We start from the raw sequence: 19,811 nt of genomic DNA on the forward strand, positions 1-19,811 counted from the left end.
AAGAGAGTTTCACAACTTAGGAGCATTTACCGAGAAGCTCTCTCTCATGTAAGGACATGGAAAGGAGCCTTCTTGGTGGCTACTCCCAAGTTACCAAATGTGCCTATGATGGAAATGGAACCGAAAGAAAGCCTTTTCTATAGATCTTAAAGCAGATCTTAATTTCTCCATAACTATTTCTTGAAACACTACTGGATAAAAATTGCACAGAATTGTTTGTTTTCTCCTACAGTGGTGAGTAAAATATGGAAATTATTCTTCCACACAAACAAGTATAAAATAGAAGAATAGTGTCAGTGTCCTCCTGCACCCTTTTGTGAATGGGAAAACCATGAGCAAAAACTGCATGAAGGATGTCCTCTAACCTGACTAGTTGTGCTGTGTTCAAGTTATCAAAATGACATTATGAAGCTGTTGTGGGAGTGCAGCTAGTCTGCTGTTTCAATATTTGATAGAAGGAACTGTCTAGAATTGGTGATTATACTGATTTTATTTTATTTTACATATAAACCTGTATCCTGAGCATCTGGTTAACTGATACTCAAAAGTTACCCTGCAGTAAAATTACACACACACCAAAAAAAAAAAAAAAGATAAAAACAGACAGGCTTGGCAGATGCATCATTACTTCTTAGAAATAAATGACTACTCTGGACATTACAGAGGATAACAGAAGATGCAAACATGTGTAAAGAATTCCATCATCTAGGTGCAACCATCGAGGAAGCCTGTTTCCTCCTCATGTCCAGATATCTGCTATAGTTGTAACAAAGAGGAGGTCCTTGTTACCAGATCTTAGGGTGTTGAAAAACTGACATGGGCAAATTGTTTTCCTTCCTTCCTTTCCCACAATTATTATTGTAGGAGACAGATAATTAAAAGTTTCTTACTGGATTGCAAATTATAAAAGTGGATTTATATTCAATGTGCCGAACTTTAGAAATTTTGCAGATATTCAGAATATATATGTATACACACGACAGCTGCATTATTTGAGGTGGCAGTTGCAAATAAGCAGGATGTCCTGTACACATTTTCAGAATGAAAGTAGTAACATGATATTGCCACACAAACAGAAAATAAGTCTCCCTTCCCTTTTCCATATCTCTTGCATTTTTTTTCCAGGAGTTTAGATGGTGGAAAGACATTTGGCACTATAGAAGTCAGTGTTGTGAAGATGGGGGAGACAGAGAACGGGGAGGCAGATCACATCACAACAGATGTGAAGGGAGAAAAGGTAGGAAACCAGCCCAGTGTATAAATTAAATTTAAAAGATTAGATATGCCAGTTGCCTGTGTATTACATTATTCACAATATACTTTAAAGTTGGATTTTTTTTAAAGGAAAACATCTTCTGGAGAATAAAGCATAATGCGAGTGTTCAGCTCTCCAAACTAAAAATAACGTGATTAGAATGGGGGTTTAGTTTGGAGCTTTCTTGACATTTTTTTTAAACATTAAGATGCTGATTTTAAACCCAGTTAAGTATAACAAGTTTAGACCGGTATGAATTGAACTGCTGCCTCACTTCCTGCTACCCAAGTACAAAAGTGTTTTAAAAATATAACCCTTTCGAAGAAATGGCTGTGGATTAACTACTTATGTCCATCTGACATTATTTATTAATACATTTTAAGATGAACATTCTGTTACTTTTGCTGTATATATTATAAAATATCTCAGAACTGTGTTTTAATATATGTAACACAAATGGAGGAAAGTTCAGCTAAAATTGTGTGTCCTAAATCCAGTTGCAAATCCCCACTAGAGCTGAATTGAATCAATTGCTGAATGGCAAATCAAGACTTATATAAATCTCATTGATTCAGTGGGTCTGCTTTAGTTGAGATTAGCAATTAGAGTTAAGCCTGTGTATAAGCAACAAAGGGAAGGCGTTGGAATATGAAGACCAAAATATAATGGTAAAACAATTGCACTTGAAGAGCATGTAGGCTTTTTCATGATGTTTTTGTATCTTAGCTTGTGACGAAATACCAGGGATGATTTGAAACAATCTGTTCTGTTTCAGGATTGACAGGACTATTTTGTATCCAGGACATGGGGGTTGGAGGACCGCCTCTCCCCATATAGTCCGCCCCGCACACTCAGAACATCTGGGGCCAACCTGTTGGAGGTCCCTAAGTCTCGCTTTGTAACGACCTCACAGAGGGCCTTTACTATCTTTGCCCCCACTTTGTGGAACAAGCTTCCTGTACAGCTTCGTTCCTCTGCATCGTTACTTTCTTTTTAAAAAGATCTAAAAACTCACTTATTTCGGCTGGCATTCCCACCTTAGTAATTTTGTTTTTGCCCCAATTACCTTAAAGTTGTTGTTCTATCTTTGCCCTGATATTTTGACTGTTTGTTTCCCGTCCCTACTCCTCTGACGATGTTTTAAGTTTTATATGTAATATTTTAACTTGTATTTTATTGTCTTCTATCTGTAAGCCGCCTTGATCACATTGTGGAAAGGCGGGGTATAAATAAAGATTATTATTATTATTATTATTATTATTATTATGTATTTTGCTTAATAATTAATAACTTTTTTACAGTGAAAAGAATTCACTGAGATTTATGCAAAAATCACAAAAGTCAAAATCATAAAAACTTGGCTAACCCATAGAAATAGCCCTGTAAATAGCTTTAGCTACTTCTCCCTGTATTGCATTTATTGTTGGACTTCATAAACTTAAAAATTGTCTGCCAACTGCAGCATGCACCCAGAGAGCTCCAAAAAGTTGCTTTTGGATCCACAATTCTTAGGATCCCTCAGTTAGCAAGATCTATGAGGTTTTTTTAAAATTTAAATACAGTTTCAGATGGATACTGCAGTGTAAGGTGTTGTAAAACAAACTATCTGCAGATTTTTCATTTAAATCCAGTGTACTCTCAGTCTCTAGCCAGTGCTTTTCCTAAAAATAAAAAATAAAAATCTAATTCCTTGGCTTCCTTTCCCAAGATAGTCTCACAAAGTTTATTCTTATTTCTTCTCTTTTTGCTGATTCTCTCTTGAGGAATGTCTAATGAATGATAAAGAAACAATGATAAACAAGGATTTCAGCAAATCAAATCTTTGCTGAATCTTGATGGAGTTAAAATGAAGGGGGTTGAGTATAAGAGCACAATTCATTTTTAAAAAGAGTACTTTTTGAAAAAGAATGCACTAGGAAATAGTATAGAAGTTGAGTCTCCCTTACCTGAAATGCTTGGGACTAGAGGTGCTTTAGATTTTGTTTTTTTGTTTTGTTTTGTTTGTTTGTTTGTTTTTGGGTTGTTTTTTTTAAAATCAGAATATGTATATTTGCATATATCCACATAGTGAGATATCTTGGAGATGGCACCAAAGTCTAAACACAACATTCATTTATATTTCATATACACTTTATATGCATAGTCAGAAGGTAATTTTAAACAATATTTTAAATAATTTTGTGCATGAAACAAAGTTTGTCTGCACTGAACCATCAGAAAGCAACAGTGTCACTGTCTCAGCCAACCATGAAAAACGTTTTGGATTTTTAAATGTTTCAGAATTTGGAATTATGGGTAAGAGAGACTCAACCTGTATTAAAATAATTTGCTTGGGAAGAAATGCAAAAAGAAATATTACAATGAAGCTGCAACCCTGTCCTAGGAGGAGTTACAATGGCGGGTTACAAACGGCCCTCAAGGGGCCATTTTGCCGCCGCTGCCATTTGCTGTGTAGGGAAGCCCTAGTGGCCAGACCGCGAGGCTTCCTCGCGCAGCGAAAAAGGAGCGCTGAAATGGCGCTCCTTTTCAAAACGAGGAAGTGGCGCCGCGAGGGGCGGAGTGCGCCCTCGTGGCATCACTTCCGCCACGACACATCTGGACACACAGCATCCAAGATGTCAAAATGGCGGCGCCCATGTGGATGGGCGCCGCCATTTATGACTCGCTCCGCGCATACTGGGAGGAAGGGCCGTGAGGAAGGTAAGAACCTTCCGAACCCTAATACGGCCCTTCCTAACCCTAGTACGCGCAGAGCACGTACTTTATGGCGGTTTGTAACCCGCCAATTTCTCCTATTTTGTTGAATCAACTGTCCTACTTGACTTGACTGGCATTTGTATGACTCATTATATAGCAAGATATTTATGGACCATTATCTTTTGTTGCTATCTTATTTATTTTCCTGGTTTGGCATGCAAACTTCTACATCAGTAAAAGTATTGTGCTTTTAAATAGATTTAAACAAATTAATTATTTGGACAGTTTAATTTGGGACATCATGACTTGAGGCCCACCAGCCATTTACCTTGTCAGGAACTTCTCAAAATATGTTTACTTCAGTGAACAAAAATCCAAATGGTTATGAAATGGAAATTAACTTTTCAGATGGAAGTAAGAGGAAGAAGAGGGAGGATTGTTTTGGCAACTGATGGAACATTATGGAATTAGTTGAAATGATCATGTCTCTTTCAGTTGGCTGAGAAAACTGTACAGGGGTTTTCTGAAAAGGCTTGTAAATAAATGCAAATTATTTTAAAAGATCAATCTCTGTCTTTCTGAATTCTTCGCCTGTGAGAAGTTACTCGGAAAATTAACATCTGATAATAAAGGTATTAGGGGAACAAAATTGTATACAAAAAAACATATGTAACATGGTAGACTATATAGTTTGCCTATTTTAGTATGCTCTTTTTATGACTTTATTAAATTTTACATGCTATATTTTCTTTTACATTAAACATATTTTAACTTTTCTTTTATAGTGTGCCTTGGTTCATGAGTGTACATCTCCAGAAAACATCAATAGTAAAGACAGTTTACCTTTATTAAATGCAGGTACGTGTAGTGAATCTTAAATGGTGAGAGTAAATAATGTTTAATGTTTATACTATATGTATCTAATTAGACGGAAGGGTTAATTTTATATTCACATGAATCTCTATCAAGAAACCATTTATAAACGATACCTTTCAGTGGGAACTTGATTATTCCCATAAAGTAACTCCAGTCTCCAAGAGCCTTGTCCAACCTGAGACACAATACTTGTAACAGATATTATTTTTATACCAATATTAAATCATATTTCCAGAGTGATTTACAAGTAAGGATAAATTAATTGTAATATAATATAAACAGAACACAATAAGATAAAATGCTTCAACAACATAAAACACCCAACAGAATTCAAAATGTGTATACAGTGGGCCCTTGGTATCCATTGTGGTCCCCCCCCCCCAAATATGGATACAAAATCTGTAAATGCTCATGTCCCATTAAATACAATGACATAATAAAATAGTGTCCCTTATATAAAAAGCCCAAATCAAAATTTGCTTTTGGGAATATATATATATATATATATATATATATATATATATATATAAACATTTTCAAGCTGTGGATGTTTGAATCCATGGATACAAAATTCATGGATATGGAGGGATGACTGTACAGCACTTCAGAAAATAAAATATTCATTGCATCCTACTAAAAAAGCAATGTAGATACTGAGGGCTGAGGTATCTCTGAGGTATCAGTACAGACTGAAACCCACCTCGACAGTGACAATTGGACCTCCATCCCATGCTCTAGTACCTCACCTTAGACACTTTTGACTATATACTGAAGATCATAGAGCATGTGTAGGGACAGAGGTGCTTGGTTTTAAGCCACAAAGGACTTGGGGCCTGAAAGCATGGCCAAGCCTGTATTATCCTGCCCTAGTTCTATCTCAGGTCAGTCCCATGGCTGGCATAGTGATAGATGGGTGATTATGTGACCACACACTGCCACACCATGGATCCACCAATGCTGCATGCCCTTTACCTGCAGCCGCCACCGTGTCTTCTCTTCAGACCCCTGTCATGGCTATAAGGGTGGAAAAAGGGTGTGTGGCTACACCTACATGGCCAGGCAATTCCATCAGATATTACAGGCCACAACAAAGCCTTCAGAGAATACATGGTGGCAGTGGCAGGTAAGGGCCACAAAGCACCATGTGGTGTGCTAGCTGTCACAACTCTGTGGCAAACAGTCAAGTCAGTCTTTTTGCTTATGCTAAGTTCACTATGGGGCAAGATTGGTCCAGGAGTGCCAGATCGGCATCCGGAATGGCCTATCCTGGCCTATGGTTAATGACCTGTGTCATCCAGACAGGATGACTCCAAGCCAGGGAAAACATGAGCTTTTTATTCAGTATGCAGCACTTTAACCAAACCCAGCACTTTAGCTTGGATGTCCACTAGGTGCTAGTGTAGTTGTAATACGGTGTAATATGGTAGCAACAGCAAATTCCCTTTCCCATACTTTATCAATGGTAGTTTCTAAACAGTATTCAAAGGCACATTACAGTAGTCTAGCATAGCTGCCACCAGAGTAAGGATATGAGGGCCAGTCTCCAGTTTGAATTAATACAAAATTGGTATGTAGTCTGCATCACAGAAAAGTTTCCATTTTCAAAAATAAAAATGACTCAAGGAGCACCTGCACCAAACTGCAAATGTGTTGTTTCTGAGGGAAGACATCCTTGTCTACCACAAGATGAACACCATTCCCTTGAGCAGAAATGTCCTTCTAAATTCCTACGTTTTCTTTGGGTTATGATTCAGTTTATTGACTTTGATACAGCCTATTTCTGTGGCCATAATTAATATTTGTTCTGATGGTCAACTTAGGTTCCTTTTATAATTCACCATTTTACCCAGGTGATAGGCATTTTTCATCTGTTGTACTTTAATTTCAAAATATGTAGTTTTATATCTGTATCAAAAGTATAGTAAAAGTGTAATAGCAATTGTAATTAGTGTTGAACTGCAATAGTTAGATATTAGGAATGGAAATACATACCAGGGATAGAAAGAATATTTACATTGCTCATTTCCTATCCTCATAAAACCAGAAAAGAAATAACAAAGTAAGAATTTTGTGCAGATCACATGTCTTGAAGTGTTTTTGAAATAATTCTGTGTAGAAATGCAAGCGGAGTTGTGTGTGTGAGAGTGTGTCTATATATATATAGATAGAGTGTTTCTATATATATATATAGAGTGGGGTCTTGCACAAAAAGAGGACACGGTTTCCAGAAACAGTTTTGTTTTTGTTTGGCTTGTTTTTTTTTGCAAAAAATATATGTTGGTTTTTTGTTTTTGTTTTTTGTGCCAAAGCCAAGGGTTGGTTTTTTTGGCACAAAACCCCCACATTTCTAGAAACAGCTTTTTGTACACACCCACACCCACACATCCCATGATTTTCCTGCAAACCACTAACACACACACACCCCAAAAATAATGTGCATCTCTGCACAGGTATTTTCCCAAATATTACGGGATGTGTAAATACTGGATGAAAAGTATAGAAATATTAGTTCTTCTGTCCTGCTGTAAGGAGAAACTGTAGAAATTATTTGTCCTCATATCTGAGGATGAAATAGCTAAAGATACATTCCTAACACATGCAGTAAATTGTTGTATTTATACTCCTATCTCAAATGATTTTATACATTCCCTCAGAGGTGCTGGTGGTTAGACATGATAGATCAGTGGTTTCCAAACTTTTGTTTGGTCAGCAGTTTGGAATTCTTGGAGTTGAAATCCAAAATATCTGGAGAACCAGTGTTTGGGAACCACTGCAGTTGATAAAAGCAGGAGAAGGAGAGTGGGAGATCCAGGATACAGTGGCATTGTTCTTGTGATGGAACAGTTTCCACTGACAAAATTGGGAAGAGAGCATCCTCTCTACTGCCCACCCCCATTCCTTCTAGATCTGTTTCAGAAGGAAATGCACTAGAGGATGTTTTGGGTTTTCCCAGCAGGTTGAAAGGGGTAAGAAAGAAAAAGAATGTTCCACTTCACTAATTCAACATTGGATTTGGATCTGTATCTTGACCTGATAATTGCATTTTTTGTGATTATGGAACAAGTTGGAAAATTTCCCTTGTCAATCATAAAGTCTCTACACAGCTAGAAGGCCACTGGCATTATTACTGAGTATTCCTCTTCATATACAGAGCACAAGCCACAAGTGCATTATCAAAGACATATAGGATGAGTAGGAATAAAATATGAACAGCTAATCTCATAGATGCTTATCACTATTCCATTTTTTTCTAAGACATTTTGGCATTTACATCTAGTTTTACATCAGTTTAGAATCTTTACAATAAATTAATATTTCTTTTGTGAATGTAACTTTTTAAAAATAGAATAAAAAAGAGAGGATTCCAGGAAGGCTTATGACCAGGTCAAAGGAAATGGGGGCCCTTTGAGAATATTGTTCCTTTCTCCAAAACTGCTGTTTTCATTGCTCCTTTTTAAAAAAAAAATACATCCCTCTTATCGGACTTGTTACAACCCTGATGCAAGAAAAATCATTCTTCTCTTTTCAGAAGTTTAATCTTCTGTATGTACTAGTATTTAAGTGTATGCACAAATCATTATTCATATTTTTTTGCTGAATGTGTTTCATGGATCAATGAGTGGGTGGATAGCAGAAATGAAGTATTACATCCCAAGAGAATGAGTAATGCTGATATAAGTTACTAGATCTATATCCTGATATCCTGTTAAAATGAAGATCTTTTTCAGGTTTCAGAACAGTATTCATTGGATTAATACTGCATTGGATTCACAGTATAATAAAATATTTTTCCAAGGTCTTTTAAAAACTGAAATACTACAGCAGGAAATCTTTTACAGGGTTTGACTGTATGCGCCTTGAAAAGAATCAGTGCATGGCATAGGTCCGAAACACATGGGCAAAATGATGTAGGTTCATGATACATTGGGGGTATGCTGTTTATATGACACATGCCCCAAATGCAGCCTAAAGCCATGCCAAGGCTGCATCGCTTGTGAAGAACCGGGCCAAGAAGGATCAGATAGAATCCATTCCTTCCAGCAGCCTGGTTTGGGACTGTGGCGGCAGCCCAGATTGGGACCAGACATGTGCAAATCCATTATGTCATGGTCCCTGCACAAATGATGCAAGAGTGGTCTCCCTTCCATTCTACTTGCCCATCTGTTTCGGGTCATAGAGCTTTATCACACTAGCGGGCAAATGGGATTTAAATGAGAGTTAAACTAGAGAAAACTAGGAAATGCCTGAAGTTTATCATACAACATTTCTGGGTTTTCTCTAGTTTAACTCTCATTTAAATCCTGTTTGCCCGCTAGTGTGTTAAAGCTCATAGAGAACTTGAGTAAGTTAAAAAAAAATGTAAAGAGATTTTTCGCAGCCATTGTAATATTAAAATTTAAAAATGAAATGAATACAGAATAAGGGTAAAATTTGTCCATCTCCCCTAAATTCAGGGATCCTATATAAAGCATAGAATGCTGCAGTTTATTGTAGTTATGATGCTCCATGTACTGGGGTTTAGTTTGGTTTGGTGTTGTTTTTTTTAATAAAATTCAGCTGTTAAGTTCAAATACAGTTGACCTATTAGTAATGGGAAATTGGTATATCAGCATTTATGAAAGTCCCCTTAATTCAATGGGTCTACTCAAGTTGTTTATATTTGCTTGCTAATGGTAAATTCTTTAAACTTGTATCATAACAATAGGTAACATTTAAACAAATTGCTTCAAAATATTGTTTACTGCAATATCCTACATATGACAGTAGCCAGTTCCATAAGCAAATTCTTCTGGATTACTACTCCCATACTCCTTGACCACTGACTGGTCATGCTGGATTAGGGCAGCTGTCAGAGGCCATCAGATTGACTATTTTTGCTATGAGTCCTGGTGTTACTCTTGTCTTTCTTGACCATTTTTATTTTGTATTGAAGTACATTTCATCTGTTGAGATAGAATTTTTTCCCCTTTTACTAACAATGTAGATTCAAAGCTGTCTGATTATATCAAGCTCATTATATTTTCCAGAATTGATTGATTGGGGAGTAAATTTGGTCATGCCCAAGATGGCTCCTAGGCAGCAAAACATTTCAGTATGAAAGCTTACTGGTGCTATCACCTGTTCATTATCTTCCAACATCTTTCAGAAGTCTTATTACTGTTCCATATTATTACGCTGTGTACAAGAAAACATGACAAAGTGAGGGCTGGGGTTTTTTTTACCATTTAATACAGAAATTAACCTCTTGATCCTAATGGTTTGTTATACAGAAATTTAAAATGCATATACAAAGTAACAATTATATTTGAGTTCTTTAAACAAGTGTCCATGTGAATCCATTATGCCTAGCTTTGCTGTCACCTGGATGAAGAATGAGAAAAAGGTTTCCATACTTAATACATGGTCATAATGGTACCAGCTGTTTGCTGATATTCCAGTGTTTGTTTCCCAGCTAAGTTTACTTTTATCTTAGGAATCTATGCCAGTTGTTGGAGCTTTTAATCTTATTGAAACTAAAACGATAAATCCAGCATTTACTGTACTAAGTAGCATTTAATTGTCTTCTGTTTGGGAAGCATAACCTAAGGGGCTCTGTCTTTAATTTAGTGAAATACAAATAATAAATTAAAGGCAGGGTAAATTTATTTGGGGACTTCAGCTTTTGAAACAGGTAGACAAAGAAAGAGATAAATGGCTTGGGTAATGAACCGTTAAGATAGTTTTTGAACAAAAATACAGGCCTTAATTAAGCAATGCCATCATTCTTTTTCCCTTTTTCAGTGTTAAGAAATCCAATCTGTAAGTTGTATAGATTCCCCACATCTGACAACAAGTGGATGTGTGTACGAGAACAGATGTCTGAAAGCACTCTCTCTTTTCATATTCCCAAGGAACTCATCAGCCTTCACATAAAGGAAGATATGAGAAGGTAAGGGAAATAGTGTAAAAAAAGTAAAAGTAAACTAGAAAACTGTCTTTATGACATTTATAACAGAAGTTGACTGAAACTCCATCATTGATAGCAATTTAGAGCAGCTGCTTGCTCTACCTGCTTAAGTCAGGGCTAAGCCACAATCAGCTCTCAGAGATGAGCAGGAAACCAGGAGCTGAGCCAGGAATCAGAGGAAAGGAATACACAGAGACACCAGCAAGACCATGTTGTCCCCATTAAAACAGAAAGTCTTTTATAGTCCTTCATTTGCTTTTACTTATTTCATACAGGGATATGCTGTCTTTCTGACAAGTAAATTCAAAGTGGCATTCCTCCTCCCCACTTTATCCTCACAACTACTCTGTGAGGTGAATCAGATTAAAACAGGGAGACAAAGAGAAAAAGTGGCCCAAACACACAGTATGTTTCATGTCAATAAAGACTAGAATGTAGATCTTTCAGTTCTTAGTCCAGCACTCTACCCACTACACCACACTGCTGTCCAAGGAGTGCCCAATAATCATCCTTGGGGAGTGGTAAATGTCCAGCATCTAAAGTATTTCAGAGCCAAGAGTTCCCAGTGATCAGTTCACTATGGAGACCTGGGGCCTTTTCACCTTGCAAAATACTAACACCATGATTCCACTTTAACTGTCATGGCTGCATCCTATGAAACCCCAGGATTTATAGTATGGTAAAATGCTAGAGGTCTCTGGCTGAGAATTCTAAATAATGCTTTCTAAACTACAGATCCAGGATTCCATAGGTCAGTTAAAATGGAACCACTGTATTATTGTTGTACAATATGAAATAACCTCTTGAGGTTTTAGGTTTTAATCCCTACTCACAGCTGCTCAGCCATTATGGCTTTACATATAACCATGGAACCCAACTCTGCATTCATGTTTATTCAGGTGTTTTATGTCAAGAAGGCCTAAGAATATACAAAGTATGTAAGTTAATGTGAGCCAACAAACTGTAAATATGTAAATACAAATCTAACATTTTCAAAGATGATTTGTTATGTTAAACTGAATTGCACCTTAAGTGCTTGGTGGCCAATGCCCATCTAGAATCTAGTTTTTAGGATATTCACTGACTAATTCTAATACTAGAGTGTTCATTGATTTGATTTGATTTCCACTTTTTTTTTTAAAAAATGCTACCTTTGTGCTTGTAGTGGGTCCTTTCCCTTAACCATTTCAGAATTTATAGTAGCCCAGAGTTATCATAATATATTGACTGTCCATATATTTCCAAGTTAAAGTGAATGGGGAATTGCCAAACTAAAATCAAAACTAAAAGTGTTGGATATATGGCAACTTAAAATGGATTGTAAGTAGCAGCTCTGTGGTCTATTATACTTTATCAGTTGCTATGAGTTCTGCAGTTTTACTATATGTCTTTCTTTGTAGCAGCTTATGGATATTAAAAGAAGATGTTCATTTCTCTCTTTAGAGCCATAGTCCTGGATCCATGACCAGGACACCTGGAACCTAGAGCCAAAACACACTGCAGAAATAATGCAGTTTGAGACCACTTTAACTGCCCTGGTTCAATGCTAGAACATTCTGGGAACTGTAGTTTTGTGAGACATTTAGCCATTTTTGTCAGAGAGGTCTGGTGCCACAACAAACTACAGTTCCCAGAATTCCCTAGCACTGAGCAAAGGCTGTTAAAGTGGTCTCAAACTGGTTTATTTCTGCAGTGTGTTTTGGCCTCTAGTCTGCATACTAAGGGGCCCATTAATGTATCATGTTGGGTTTGTTTAGCTTTTAAAATAACCCCGGTTAAATGGTTCGTTCCCACTTGCATTTAAACCGGTTTGTGATTTGCATTGACACCAGGTCGCAGCTTTGATTCAGGCTGATGCGTAGTTTCCACCATGGAAACAAATTATTTCCTTATCCCATGTCGTTCCCACTAGTGGGAATGAGTCCCTAGAAACCCATGCTTCAAAATGGAGGATGCTTTTGGACAATAGGCTGAAAGGGAGGACTGTGTCCTGGAAAAGGAGGACCTGTGGTTCTCTGGTGTGAGAACCACTAAGCCCCAGACTGCCAAAAAGCAGACCCCATTCAGCTCCCCCCCCACACACACACACAATACATACCTGGCCCCCTTCCTCATAGTTTGGGGAGACAAAAGCAGTCAGAATGTACCGAAGCATGCGTTCTTCCTCATCTCCCTCTCTCAGTGCCTTGGGGGTCTCACAGGAAGAGGCTGGGGGTCTAGGGCTGCTGCTGGTGGTCCCTTCAAAGAGGGAGACTCAAAGATTGCAAATGGGTGGAAGCAAGGAAAGTGTGCCTGGTATCTCAGTCCTTTTCTCTTTTCCCTTTGAAGGCAAAGCTGGAGAAAGGCTCCCATGGGTGAGGTGCTCTGAGGAGGAGCAGGGTCAGCTGAAGTGCAGTCATCCCAGGGTGACTTCCAGTCCCTTTCCTGTAGGGTTCTGGGGCCAGGGCTTGGGAGTTCCCTTTTCCCCTTCCTCTCTCCAGCTGCTTCTTCTCCACCTCAGAGGCTTCTCCTCCCACTGCACTTTGGCCCTGGTAGGGTTTCACCTGCCTCCATGCCTTTGAATCAGATCCATCGTTCACACTTGTTGAACACTCTTCTGAATCAATTTTTTCCAAAAGAACCACCAGAAAACCAATGTTTGAAAAGAGCATTTTTTTTTTCATTTGTCTCACTTCAAAACAAGTTAGACCAATTGCAGTCAGGTCTGAAACCATTTCCAGTGAGAGCAAACCACATATAAAGCAATCAGCAAATCACTTTAAATCATAGTGGGGTTAAATTGAATTTTTGTGTTTGAATCTTTCAGTACTATTTTCATTCACTAAATGGTAGACATACTTAACCAGCACAATTGTTTTTAGTCAGTAGATTGCACATTTATCCTGATTGCTATGTTGTAAACTGCTTTAAATTGGTGTGTTTTAAACAGGATTGTTTATTTAGTTGTTTTGCCCTTTTATTTGCTATTGTGTGCTATCTTTTTGTAAGCAGGTGAAGACTTTTTTGTTTCAGCAGGCCTTTGAAGGCTGACTACTCAGAGGGAAAGAGTGTTTCACGTGCTATGTTGTTTATCTTTGTTGATATTCCATTTCATAGTTTGTTTTGAAGAAACTAATTTTATTGATAATTTAATTATATTTTTAACATTTGTCATATGTGTGCATGTGTGTGTTTTAACTTTTGCAAATGTAAATATATGATAATGATAATAATAATTTAAATTTTTTTACTGCTCTGATTGGTTTCATTATAATCTGTGTTTTGGGCAACCTCAGGTGTTATATTGAGAGGAAGTTCAGATATTTGATACATAAGTACATGTACATGTATGGGCTTATCCATCTGACCTCTTATAGGAGATCTTTAAGATAAAATGCTTCACTTCTGGTTATGATGTATGTTTTCTAGATGTTTTAGATGTTCAAACTGGCTTTAGGACGGGATACAGAGTTGAGACGGCCATGGTCGCCTTGGTTGATGATCTCCGTCTGGGCATTGACAGGGGAAGTGTGACCCTGTTGGTGCTCTTGGACATCTCAGCGGTCTTTGATACCATCAACCATGGTATCCTTCTGGAACGCCTGAGAGAGTTAGATATCGGGGGCACTCTTAGGAAGGTTCCAGATGGTGAGGCTGGGGGACAACTGCTCTCATAAAAGAGAGCTGACATCTGGTGTCCCTCAGGGCACCATCCTGTCCATGCTATTTAACATTTACATGAAGCCGCTGGGACAGATCATCCGGAAACATGGAGCACGGTGTTATCAATATGCTGATGACATCCAGATCTACCTCTCCATGCCTCCGACTGATACAGTGACTAAGGAAGGGACCTCTCCTCTAGATGCCTGCCTGAAGTCAGTAATGGGCTGGATGAGGGAAAACAAACTCAGGCTGAATCCAGAGAAAACAGAGGTACACGTGATAGATACCCCAAGTCCAGGCAGAGAGATTTGTCATCCAGTCCTGGACAGGGTCACACTTCCCCTAAAGGACAAAGTTCACAGTTTGGGAGTACTCCTGGATTCATCTCTACAGTTATCATCTAAAGTAGATGTGATGGCCAGGAGTGGTACCAGCTTGGTGCCACTGGCTTGGTAACAGCTTCAGCTGATACACCAACTGTGTCCATACCTGGACCGAAAGGACCTTGAAACTGTAATACATGCACTGGTAATCTCTCGCTTAGATTTCTGTAACGCGCTCTACATAGGGCTACCTTTGTACCAAGTTCGGAAGCTTCAACTAGTCCAAAACGCAGCAGCCAGAATAGTCACTGGGACCTCAAGGTCAGACCACATAACACCTGTACTAAAATCTTTACAATGGCTGCCAAACAGCTTCTGGGCCCAATACAAAGTGTTGGTCATTACCTTTAATGCCCTACATGGCTTGGGCCTGAGTTACTTGAGGGAACGCCTCTCCCAACATAATCCGCCCTCAAAACAAGTAGGAAGAACTTACTTGATCATCATAAAGTGAGATTATCAACTACTCACCAAAGAGCATATTCGGCAATGGCCCCTACGCTTTGGAATAACCTTCCAGAAGAGCTCCGACTCACTCCTACCTTAGATGCCTTTAAGAAGGCGCTGAAAACTTACCTCTTTTGGCAAGCATACCCTCGTGATCTTTTATAGATCTGATGAAAAATTCTATCTCTCGAATAGGAATATACCTCAGGATGTAACGAAATTTTATATTGTATTAACTGTTTTTAGATAGTATGTGGTTTTTATACTGTGATTTTAAATACTGTTACTAGAATTATTGTTGTTGAACTGCATAATTTGACTGTAATCCTGCCTCAATCCGCAGGGAGAGGCAGGAAAATATCAATAAAATTATTATTATTATTATTATTATTATTATTATTATTATTATTTAATTTGAAGCTGCAGTTGTCTGAGGGCTTGTCTACACAATTAAATCATACTTCATTCTATCCTAATGGGCTGTGATCTGGCAATTTGGATGAATTGAGGATTTTTACAGGAAGGGAGGAGCGAAAAATTCCATAAACTCTGCAGAAAAAGCAATTGAAGTTTTTACTGAAGTATCCATGAATATGGCAACCCATAATTGAATGTGTGGCCGGCTGGCCACTTCACATGGATTTGCATGGATTTTCATGGCTGTGCATTTTCATCAGAGGGAGGGCAAATAGATGTGAATTTACACAAGAAGTGAACTGTTGATGTGAATGTGTGAAAATCCACAGCAATTCACATAATACACCTACATGTAAACTAACCCTGAGGGACAGAGTTATAGCATGGTCCCACTTTTGTGGGGCTCCCTGTTGTACCATGGCAGAAAGCATGCAAAGAGATCCTAATGTTTCCAGATCTGGCAACAGCATAAGTCTGCTTGAAGGCTCTGGGATATCAAGACTACACAAGACCATGTATTTTTACTAGCCTCAGTAATGTTGCTTATGCTACCATTTATTTCAGTGAAGTTATACAGAGTTAAATTCAGATATTTAAAAGTAATAGGTGGCCTGAAGCTTTGCCAGTGTGGTTGAATGTTAAACAAATGTACATAATGAAAGCATTTGGGTACTTAAATTACATTTCTCCAGCAAATCAGATTTCAAGTACTTATTTCAAATGTTGAAACTTGAATTTTCTGGTTTATTTTTGCTCACATGAAACAGGAATTTCACATAAGGTAACAAGTGAAAAAAAGAAGCCACAGGCTATACTTAAATGAATAGCATGTTATTAAGAGAAAAACATTACAGATTACAAGTATACTTCAGTTAACAAATGAAATGTGTTCCTAGGCTTTACTTCTTTAATAGAAGCTTTGGTACCAAAGGTACAGAAAACATGAAAAGAATAAAGATAGTTTACTATACCACAAACAGTTAACTTGTTTCAGCAAAATTTTTAATTCACAACTAACATTGTGTGCACATGAAATCAATAAGATCAAGTAAGCTTTGCAGAAGTAAATAAAAACAATTTGAATCTTCTAGAGACCATTTAAAAGCTTCCTCAAAAATGTATCAGGTGGTGATTGTTTTCTTTCAACAGCCTCTATTTTTCTTATGATTTCCATTTTGGTAAAACATATAAATATATGCTTTTTTTCCCCACCATGCCAGCATAGCTGGTGAGGCAGGCTAATGTTAAAACAGTTGGCAATATAGAATTGTTGTTGCTGCTGCTGCTGCTGTTGTATCTGCCTTCAAATTGTTTTCAGCTTATGGTGACCCTAAGGCAAACCTATCATGTGATTTTCCTGGCAAGATTTGTTGATAAGAGGTTTGTCTTTCCTTTCCTCTGAGGCTGAGAGAGTGTGACTTGCCAAAGTCACCCAGCAGGTTTCCATGGCCAAGCTGAGGTTTGAACTGTGGTCTCCTGAGCCATAGTTCAGTGATCACTCTGGCTACCATAGCAAAGGTACACTATCATTAAACATTATTAAAGACACTATAGTTACAATATGTTGGTTATCATGTCTGATAATAAGGTATTTCCATTTATAATTTAATGAATTGCCTTCAAAAAGCTACAAAGGAGAGATTAAGAACTTATAAATTTATACAAACAGCTAGTGATTTTATTAATATGAAATAAAATTGCAAATTACTTTCCATAGCAAAGTAACTTTGGGATGAAATGCTCAGTCTATTTAGATAGGAGTGCTCTGTTCTATTTATTCTATTCCTTTATTTCACAACATCCTTTAATATTTGTTCATGAGAGAAGCATATATGCTTTATGCATAAATGCTCATCCTACCCTACTGGGATATGTCAGCCAAACAGTAGGTAAAGCCAAAGATATAAATCTAGTAAAGTGATCATAGAGGGGTTGTTTTAAGAAGATATTGAGAGCTGTCACTTGCCTTCAGAAATATGTAAATGATTCCCAGTAGAAGTTAATGAGAACAGCATGCAATGCATCTGTGTTTAAAGAAGGGTTTAGCTCTCATACAAAGGATTTTTTCCCTGTTTTATGCAAGATTTAGCCACCTGTTCATGATTTAAGGTTAACCTTTAAAATGGTTCTTCTGAGAAACTTACAAGTTTCATATAAAACTGTTAGTTGTGAGTTTCTTATAAAACTTATCTGTAGGATTCAGTGTGAGAGACAGATGCTAGGTATTTTAGGATTAACACAAAGAACATAAAATTACTTCTAGAACTAAAAAAAAATTGTGTTTGTGCTGTAGCAGATGTCCATACACTCTGTTTCTTTTCCAGCAGAACAAGATTTGGATTGTTTAGCTTTGGGTTTTGAGATTATCTAGCACCAGTGAGTCACTTGAGTTAACTAACAGTATTTTCCACTGCATAGTAATAAAGAATATCCTTTGCTTCTATAATTTCCTAGGTACAGTCTTATGTCTGCAATTTGAAAGAATGAGACTCTTTTTCTTTACTACAACTGCTAACTAGAGTAGTGGGACAGATGGTCATTTGATTTTGTTTGATACAAACACATTTAAAAGAATAGTAACTTCCTGACACGGTTTGTGGCAAGAAAATGAACTTAACATGAAAAAAGTCTCTCATAGTTTCAGTGTGCCCAACTCTTCAATTCTCCAGCGGATTGTTGTTTTTGTCAAGTACCTGGTGATAATAAGAAAAACATAGTTTGTTTCCCTCTTGTGGTGCCACACCAATTATGGAATATCTTCCTATGCAGTGCAGTTAACACTGACATTACATTCTTTTCAATATCAGGCCAAACCTTTTTTATTTGTCCAGCCTTTTAGATTCATTTATGAAACTGAAGAGTCTAGGTGTCTATTTCATATATTTACTTACCCCTTTTTATAGGGTTGGCAGTAATTTGATGTGTCTTTTTAATGTTATAATTTATTACATTTCATAAACCTCACTGGTACCATAAGAAAAAAGGGCGTAAAAAACCCAAATAAATTGCTAGTTATCAGCATATCGGTGGTACTATGCTACATATTCCCAGATCACCTGAATGGGTGGGTGTCAGGAGACAAGATGGCCCTCTGCAAAAGCTTCTAGCCAGAAGAATTGTGCTATCCATGCACCAAGTTTGGAGCCTTGGTACTAGGGAGCCTAGTTACCAGTGGAACAAGTAGAAAACTGACAGCATGAAACAGATATCTTCTATCCCATCCAGAAAGAGACTGTGGTTTATGGTATGATCACCTGCCAAGATAGTCCAGAGAATCAACAGGCTTGCATCGCTCTGTTTCTCTTCTCACATATTTCCTAAATGTCTTTTGTGTTTCTCCTCTGTGATATGATGTATTTTTTTCTGAAATATGTATTTTCTGATATTGATCAAAGTGACCATGGCTACATGCATCTCCATCTGGGCTCCATATTGAAATAGATCCCAATAATGTACTTCAGTCTTGCGATTATGCTAGTAGACCCTTAACCTTGTAATTTAGGAAAGGAAAATTAAACAATATAAGGGGACAGAGAAAAGGCTGCTGTAGTCCCATAACTGTTTTTTAAAAAGTAGAATGACTTATTAATTTGAGGATGGATTAGAATTCACTGTAGTCAGTTCAAGATCCTCCAGTGACCCCATTCTTGAGAGCTTTTACCAGATCTGATAGACAAGGTTCTAGTAGACATACTCCAGCATGTTCTGCTCTAAATGTCATCAAGTATGAACAAATGAAATTTATCTGATACAATTGGACAAGAGGGTGCTCTATGGTTGTATCTATATGCAGGGTTGCAAAACTCTGTCAGCTTAAGCAGTAAAAATTGTCATGTGTTTTCAGACAATACTGACACAAATTCTGCTTCAATCACTTTGGCCTCCAAAGAAATAAACAGGAAAGCTGGTGACATAGTGATGGATTTCCTTTTGTAATCTCAGGTTTTTTTATGACACTGATATTTTCACTTAACTGATGCATTTGCTATGGTGAAGATTAAACAGTAGATTAATACATTCTGATACCTTATGTTAAGAGAAAAAAATGATTTTTTTTCTCCTTAGCTGATTTTTAAAAATGAAAAATCTGAACACATGTCTCTAGTGCCATGGATAAAGCACTTTTACAATTAAATAAATATAA

The 19,811-nt window shown here is 37.4% G+C and overlaps 1 protein-coding gene across 7 annotated transcripts in view; it reads left to right on the top strand.

The window, feature by feature from the left end:
- The window catches only part of INPP4B (inositol polyphosphate-4-phosphatase type II B), a 345,664-nt gene that overhangs the window by 224,991 nt on the left and 100,862 nt on the right, over positions 1-19,811 (top strand). For all 7 annotated transcript variants that reach the window (XM_042470361.1, XM_042470360.1, XM_042470357.1 and 4 more), the window contains 3 exons: positions 1,126-1,237; positions 4,738-4,810; positions 10,610-10,757. In XM_042470361.1, the coding sequence (XP_042326295.1) occupies positions 1,126-1,237; positions 4,738-4,810; positions 10,610-10,757 (333 nt within the window). The remainder of the gene's footprint in view (positions 1-1,125; positions 1,238-4,737; positions 4,811-10,609; positions 10,758-19,811) is intronic.

This window comes from Sceloporus undulatus, chromosome 5 (genome assembly GCF_019175285.1).
Source record: "Sceloporus undulatus isolate JIND9_A2432 ecotype Alabama chromosome 5, SceUnd_v1.1, whole genome shotgun sequence".
Lineage (NCBI taxonomy): Eukaryota > Metazoa > Chordata > Lepidosauria > Squamata > Phrynosomatidae > Sceloporus > Sceloporus undulatus.